We start from the raw sequence: 7,095 nt of genomic DNA, 5'->3' as shown, positions 1-7,095 counted from the left end.
CCCCTGGCGGCCCGCCCACCCGGCCTCGCAGGTCTGAGCCAGCAGCACCGCCCGGGGCGCCACCTCCCCTCCCACCACCCAGGCCCGCTGTCCGGGCAGGTGTGTGGGCCTGGCCCGGGAAAGCCTCATCCAATCAGGAGCCCCGAGCCCGGCCGAGGGCGGGACTCTTCAGTGCGTCCGTCCAATAAGTGCACACACACTAGGACACCTCGGCGAGGCGGACCCGCCGGCACCGCCCGCCACTCCTTGGCGGGCTTGGCCCCTCCCCACCCGCCCCGCCGCGTGGCCGGCGGATGGGCGGCCGGCGCCATCTTGCCGGCCGGAGTCCCACGATGCGGCCGGGGCCGCTGGGCGCCGCGCTGCTGCTGCTGGGGGGCGCCCTCCTCCTCCCGGGGCGCCCCTCGCTCTCGCACGGGGGCCGGCGCCCCTCCCGGGACAGGCCGGACGCCAAGGGCAGTATGTGTTCCTCTCTCCCCCCTCCCTCCGGACTGGACGGTCCCCTCCGCTCCCCACGCCCACAGCGCTGGTTCGGGGCCTCCTTCCCCGTCGTCCCGGGTGCCTTTCACTGAAGACCTGCGGACCCGAGCTGTCACCTGGACAAGAGCAGTAACAATAGCAGAAAGGGCGCATGTGCAGGGCGTCTCTTTGAGGGGCTCGGCACTCCCATTCTCAGAGGACGGACTCATGGGAATTCCGAGTTGAATTAGGGCTCTTAGGTGACCTTTTCAGGCTACAGTTCAGGAAAATTAAAAATAAAAGTGGCAAGTATTGGAACTTGTGGGCCCTTGGCTCACCAGTTCCCCCGGGGGAAGAACATGACACCTGGCCAGAAAAACATCTCATTTTTATGCTTTCGGGCAACAGAGCTTTAAAAATTGATGCATTGTGTTGATTTCATGTCATTCTACTTATAAATAAGACCTGTTTACCTTAACTCTCCTTTTTTTTCCTCCCTCAAAATATGGTATCCAGCTCGCTTGGCCAGTTGTTAAACTAGGAATTTAAAAGCCTGTATTAGTGTGTTAAGATTAGGAGGTAATACCTGTTATCAGATGTTCGGTCTGAGTGATGTATCGGTTTTATTTGTAGGCTGTGGAACAGCTCCGCTGGTGAACGTGCTGACAGGGTCTCGTATCGTCGGGGGCACGGCCGCCCAGACTGGCGCGTGGCCCTGGATAGTGAGCCTGCAGATTCGATCCGGGAGAATCATGGCTCATATCTGTGGGGGAAGCTTAGTTCGGAACAGCTGGGTCCTCACAGCGGCCCACTGCACGAGGGACACTCGGTATGTATTCATAACACACGCCTGTCTTACTCTCCTGGGGAGATCTCAGAGCGGTGGAGGAACATTTGACTTCAGTCCTGTTCTCTTAAGCTGTATGTTTGCAAGGGCCTATTATGCCTTATATGTTCTACACTGAATGTCTTTTTAAATGCATCCTGAAAATCAGAGGTCAACAAACATTTCCTGTAGAGGCATTTTCGGTAAATATTTTAGGCTTTGCAGACCATATGGTGTCTGTCACAACTATTAAACTGTGCAACTATAGAACCAAAATGGTTATAGACAATACATCATTGAATGTGTGTGCTGTGATCCAATCGATATTTATGAACACTGAAATTTGAACAAAATATTACTTTTCCCCCAATCATTTACAAGTGCAAAAAACATTCTTTGTTTATTAGCTGTGTAAAAATAGGAGACAGGCCAGATTTGGCCTGTGGGTTGGAGTTGGTTGGACCTTACTTTAAATAATGAAACTTCCTTTTAGCTATTAAAATTATTATATTGTAATCATGTATTTGTCTTTCTCACCTTTAGGTCAGGAGTTATTTGAAGGCAAGGACTACATGTTTTATTTTATATTCCTGGTACTAATATAGAACTTGGACTACTTTATAGGAGACATAATATATGTTTATTGAATCTATGGATTATGTCAATCTTAGAGAAATAGGATTTACCACAGTGAGAATAGAACCATCTAACTATAATAATAAAAGCATAATATGCTAATTAGACTAGACAGCTGAAAGACCTTCCGGACGTCTTTCTAGATGAAGCTGGGGCTGCGAGGGTAGAGGCAAGCCGCTGTGGCTGTGAGGGCCAAGCCCCTTGCACGAATTTTGTGCATAGGGCCTCTAGTGTATATATAAAAGCCTATACATAAGCAGTCGCTATGACATGCACTGACCACCAGTGGGCAGATGCTCAATGCAGGAGCTGCCCCCTGGTGGTCAGTGCACTCCCACAGCCAACCTCCTGCGGTCCCTCCCCTACTTCCACCCCCGGCCAGCAGGCTCCAATCACCCAATTGGGGCCAGGCCCCGGGCTGGGATGGGGAACCGGGGATGAGTAGCAGTGGACATGGCCCCTTTCAGAGGGGTCAAGGGCTGGCTCTGTCCTCGGGTCTGGCGGCCAACCTCCTGTGCCCTATCCCTCCCCCTGGCCAGCAGGTCCTGATCGGCCCGCCACCTGCCCACCATGGTAGTGGCACTGTGGCAAGGGAAGGAGGAGGGGGGGAGGCAGGGAACTGTGCAGTGGCGGAGTGCCAATGATGGTGGTGTCCAGCGTCCATTCTTTCCACGCCTGGCCCAGCAACCGTCGCCTCTTCTCCGGCCTGACACTGATCAGCCTGGCCCTGATAGGCCCTGATTGCTGGCCAGGCCTAGGCATCCCACCCATGCACGATTTTCATGCACCGGGCCTCTAGTCCTATAAAATAAAAGCCTAATATGCAAATTGGTCAGCCAGGAATTTGACCGCTTGCTATGATGTGCGCTGACCACCAGGGGGCGGCAGTGAAGGCGCTGCTGGCCCTGAAGGGCCCCAACGAGAGTGAGACCATGGTGGGATGGTGGAGTAGGTGAGTGGGCAGTGCCAGGCCAAGGTGGGTGCGAGTGAGCGGGGGCCTGATCGCCCCACCGATCGCCCTGCAAATGGTGACCAGCAGTCAGCAGCCCCTGATGTCCCGATCAGGGCCAGGCCCTGGGCTGCTGGGCTGGGGAATTGGGGGTGGGTGGCAGCGACCAACCTCCCGCGGTGCCCAGGCCAGGGGCTGCGACTTCTTGCCGGCTACCTGGTGGGTGGGGGTGACAAGGACAGAAGTGAGGTGAGAATGCAGGGTGTCCGCCGAGCTCACTCTCACTCCCCCTGCTCCCCCCCGCCCCCCGGGACGCCAGGGCACGCGCCAGGGAATCCCCCACGCTCAGGTGCCAGGTGCCCACAAGGAGCCCGCCCTGCACCCGCACGGCCTCTTCTGGCTGAGCCAGGCTGCAGCTGCCGGGACCAAAGGGGCCGATCGGGCTCCCCGTGGGTTCATGCAGGAGCCGGTCTGTGAGGCTGGTTGGGAGAGAGTGCACTGCCCTCCTGGCTTCCAAGCAGTGCCCCGGCCCGCAGTGTCCAGCTGTGCTCACTGCATCTCCGGATGGGGACTCAGGCGCCATGACTCAGGCAGAGGGGGTGATGCGAGGGTCCGGGGGCCCAGGTGCTGCCCAGGGCCCAGAGTTCAGCTGGGACCTGCTCTTCCTTGCGCTTCAATTGCCGACCAGGCCTATGAACTGCACCCATGCACGGATTTCATGCACCGGGCCTCTAGTTTAATATGAAGCTTTAGCTCTGGTCAGGTGGCTCAGTTGGTTGGAGCGTCGTCCTACAGCAGTGGTCGGCAAACCGCGACTCGCGAGCCACATGCGGCTCTTTGGCCCCGTGGCATGGGCCACGGAGTTTCAATCGCACTGTACGTGCATACCCGCATGTTGTATTTTGTGGAAGAGCCACACTAAAGGGCCAGTTTGCTGACGACTGTCCTACACCAAAAGCTTTTGGGTTCCATTCCTGATCTGGGCACGTACCTAGGTTTCGGGTTCGATCCCCAGTCAGGGCACATACAGGAGGCACCCAATTGATGGTTCTCTCACACATTGATGTTTCTTTCTCTCCCTCTCTCTTTCCCTCTTCCTCTCTCTAAAATCAATAAAAACATAGCCTTGGGTGAGGTTTAGAATATATATATAAAGCTCTAAGGTAAATCCTTTGGAAAACCATGGTACCTGTCTTACAGTCTCCCTGTAGTCTTTAATTTTTAAAAATGTTTTTAGCCCTAACTGGTTTGGCTCAGTGGATAGAGCATCGGCCTGCGGACTGAAGGGTCCCGGGTTCGATTCCGGTCAAGGGCATGTACCTTGGTTGTGGGCACATCCCCAGTAGGGGGTGTGCAGGAGGCAGCTGATTGAGGGTTCTCTCTCTTTGATGTTTCTAATTCTCTATCCCTCTTCCTTCCACTCTGTAAAAAAATCAATAAAATATATATATTTTTTAAAAAAATGTTTTTAAAAAATATGTGGGTTTTTAAAAATTGATTTAGTCGCCAAAACCGGTTTGGCTCAGTGGATAGAGCGTCGGCCTGCGGACTGAAAGGTCCCAGGTTCGATTCCGGTCAAGGGCATGTACCTGGGTTGCGGGCACATCCCCAGTGGGAGATGTGCAGGAGGCAGCTGATCGATGTTTCTCTCCCATCGATGTTTCTAACTATCTATCTCTCTCCCTTCCTCTCTGTAAAAAATCAATAAAATATATTTTTAAAAAAATAATAAAATAAAAATAAAAGTTGATTTAGTGAGAGAAGAAGGGAGAGGGAGAGAGAGAAAGAGAAACATCAAATTGAGAGAAACATCAATCAGCTGCCTCCTGCACGCTCCCTACTGGGGGTTGAGCCTGCAATCCAGGCATGTGCCCTGACTGGGATTGAACCAGGGACCTCTTGGTGCATGGGACAACGCTCAACCAACTGAGCCACACCAGCCAGGCTAGTCTTTAATTTTTAAAAAAATTTTTTTTATTGATTTCAGAGAGGAAGGGAGAGGGAGAGAGAGAGAGAAACATCAATGATGAGAGAGAATCATTGGTTGGCTGCCTCCTGCATGCCTCCTACTGGGGGTAGAGCCTGCAACCCGGGCATGTGCCTTTGATTGGAATCAAACCCGGGACCTTTCAGTCCACAGGCAGAGGCTCCATCCACTGAGCCAAACCAGCCAGGCTAGTCTTTAATTTTTAAGAGAATCTTAGAGAAGAATGAAAAGTCTTTTTTGTTTGTTTGTTAATCCTCACCCGAGGATATTTTTCCATTGACTTTTAGGGAGAGTGGAAGAGAGGGAAAGACAGTGAGAAATATCAATGTGAGAGAAACACATTGATTGGTTGCCTCCTGCATGAGCCTTGACCAGGGCCCAGACCAGGGAGTAGTCTGCAACCAAGGTATGTGCCCTTGACCAGAATCGAACCCAGGACCCTCTAGCCACTGAGCCAAACTAGCTAGGACATGAAAAGTCTTTAAAAGGAACTAATAACTTCAAAATTCAATTGAGGGAACTGGCCTGATTGGATAGGTTTTAATGTGTACACTATATTTTTAAAACATGGATTTTAGTTCTATCAATTGGCCTTTGAGTAATAGAGATTATAAACATGGAAAGATACAACGGTGTAACCAATTGTACAGAAAGAGATGGAGAAAAAGTTTTAGAGTTAGAAGTCAATTCTGCTCTTTCAGGTGGGTGTTTTACAACTGTTTTCTAACATGCTATCTCTAAAAGCTGCTTTTCTGCAGCTTTCAAACCTTAAGCCAGTGGCTCTCAACCTTGGCTGCACATTAGAATCACCTGGGAATCTTTTTAAAATCCTGATTTCTGGGCCTCATCCTCCGGAAATTCTGTTTCTTTGTTACTAATGTGGCTCCATCCCATAACAAAGACAGAATTTCTGGAGGTTGAGGCCCAGAAATCAGGATTTTAAAAAGATTCCCAGGTGATTCTAATGTGTAGCCAAGGTTGAGAACCACTGCCTTAAGCCAAGGGAGGAAAGGCCTGCTTGTATGGTTTGAAAATTCTTGGAAAAGCTCTTAACGCCTACTGAGTTCTACAATGTGCCTTTACTGATCTGTTCCTCTGACATGGTGGGGCGCACAATGAGTTTGGAGTGGGGATACCTGTATCTTAGTCTTCCCCTGGCACAGTGGTGCAGTGGCTTTAAGGTTCCAAAACCCACTAGATGTGTGACCTTGGTCAAACGATACAGTTTTATTATATTGTCAGAGAACCTTAGAGTTCAAATAGCCATTTTGAATGTCTAGTTCAGCCCTCTGTCCTGTATTAGGAATCCTTCTTACACTAAGGGTTCTCTAGTCTGAAATAATTATCGCTTCAATGTACTGAGCCAGGCATTCTTTCATACGTAATGGCCACTAATCTTTGCAACCACTCTTTGCTGAAGGGAGACCCTGAGACCTGGGCATTCATAAGTACCTTGCTCATGGTTCCACAGCTGGGAAGCAACAAAATCAGGAATCAAATCCAGGTTTGTCAGAATGAAAACTTGCACACATAACCATAACTGCGTCATATGGATCTCTGCCTGAACCAGTCTCTGTGGGAGACTCTCATTTCAATTTCCTGCAGCTTTCATTCTTAGAAAGCTTTTCCTTATGTTGAACTAAATGTCTTGGTTTTCATTCTGCCGTCTGACGCCATATACTAGTATATCAAACCCAATTCCTCTTCCAAACATCTGAAGATAATGTTCATATTCCACTTAACAGTTCCAAAGTCTCAATCCTGTTGATGTTCTTACTGAATATATGTTATATACGAGAGACTGGGCTAGGTTCTAAGAAAGTAGTCATTACAAAGGCATCATCTACTTTCCAGGAGTTTCCTCCTGTCTGAGAGGACTAACTCTGCCACCTTCTATTCCTGTTCCCCCTCACTTCCTAAAGCCTGCACCATCAATTATTCCTTGTTCCTTCTTATAACCACCACTTACCAAAGACCAGCTTTGAGATTAGGTACTAAGGATGTTACATATAATTCTGTATTAAAAAGCCCTCCCACTAACCTTCTCAGATAGTTATTATTATCTCCACTTTACAATTGAGGAATCCAGAGATCAGAGAGATTTGGTTACTTGCCCAAGATCACATAGCTATTAAGTGGCAGCCCACTCATTTAAACCCAGGTCTCAAAAACTATACTGTTTCATTACATCTCATTGTCTCTTTAGTATTTTTCAACCTCTTCCTCTTGTTTCTTCCCTAC

The 7,095-nt window shown here is 49.9% G+C and overlaps 1 protein-coding gene across 1 annotated transcript in view; it reads left to right on the top strand.

Annotated features, from left to right (window-relative positions):
• Positions 1 to 332: 332 nt before the first annotated feature.
• TMPRSS12 (transmembrane serine protease 12) overlaps positions 333 to 7,095 on the top strand; it is a 28,943-nt gene continuing 22,180 nt past the window's right edge. Inside the window, exons 1-2 of the mRNA XM_070408808.1 lie at positions 333 to 456; positions 1,090 to 1,285. Of these exons, the coding sequence (XP_070264909.1) occupies positions 333 to 456; positions 1,090 to 1,285 (320 nt within the window). The remainder of the gene's footprint in view (positions 457 to 1,089; positions 1,286 to 7,095) is intronic.

The sequence above is a fragment of the Myotis yumanensis genome, unplaced genomic scaffold (genome assembly GCF_028538775.1).
Source record: "Myotis yumanensis isolate MYYU_CA2020_CCGP unplaced genomic scaffold, mMyoYum1.0.hap1 SCAF_3, whole genome shotgun sequence".
NCBI classification, from domain to species: Eukaryota; Metazoa; Chordata; class Mammalia; order Chiroptera; family Vespertilionidae; genus Myotis; species Myotis yumanensis.
This window is presented reverse-complemented; position numbering and strand designations above follow the sequence as displayed.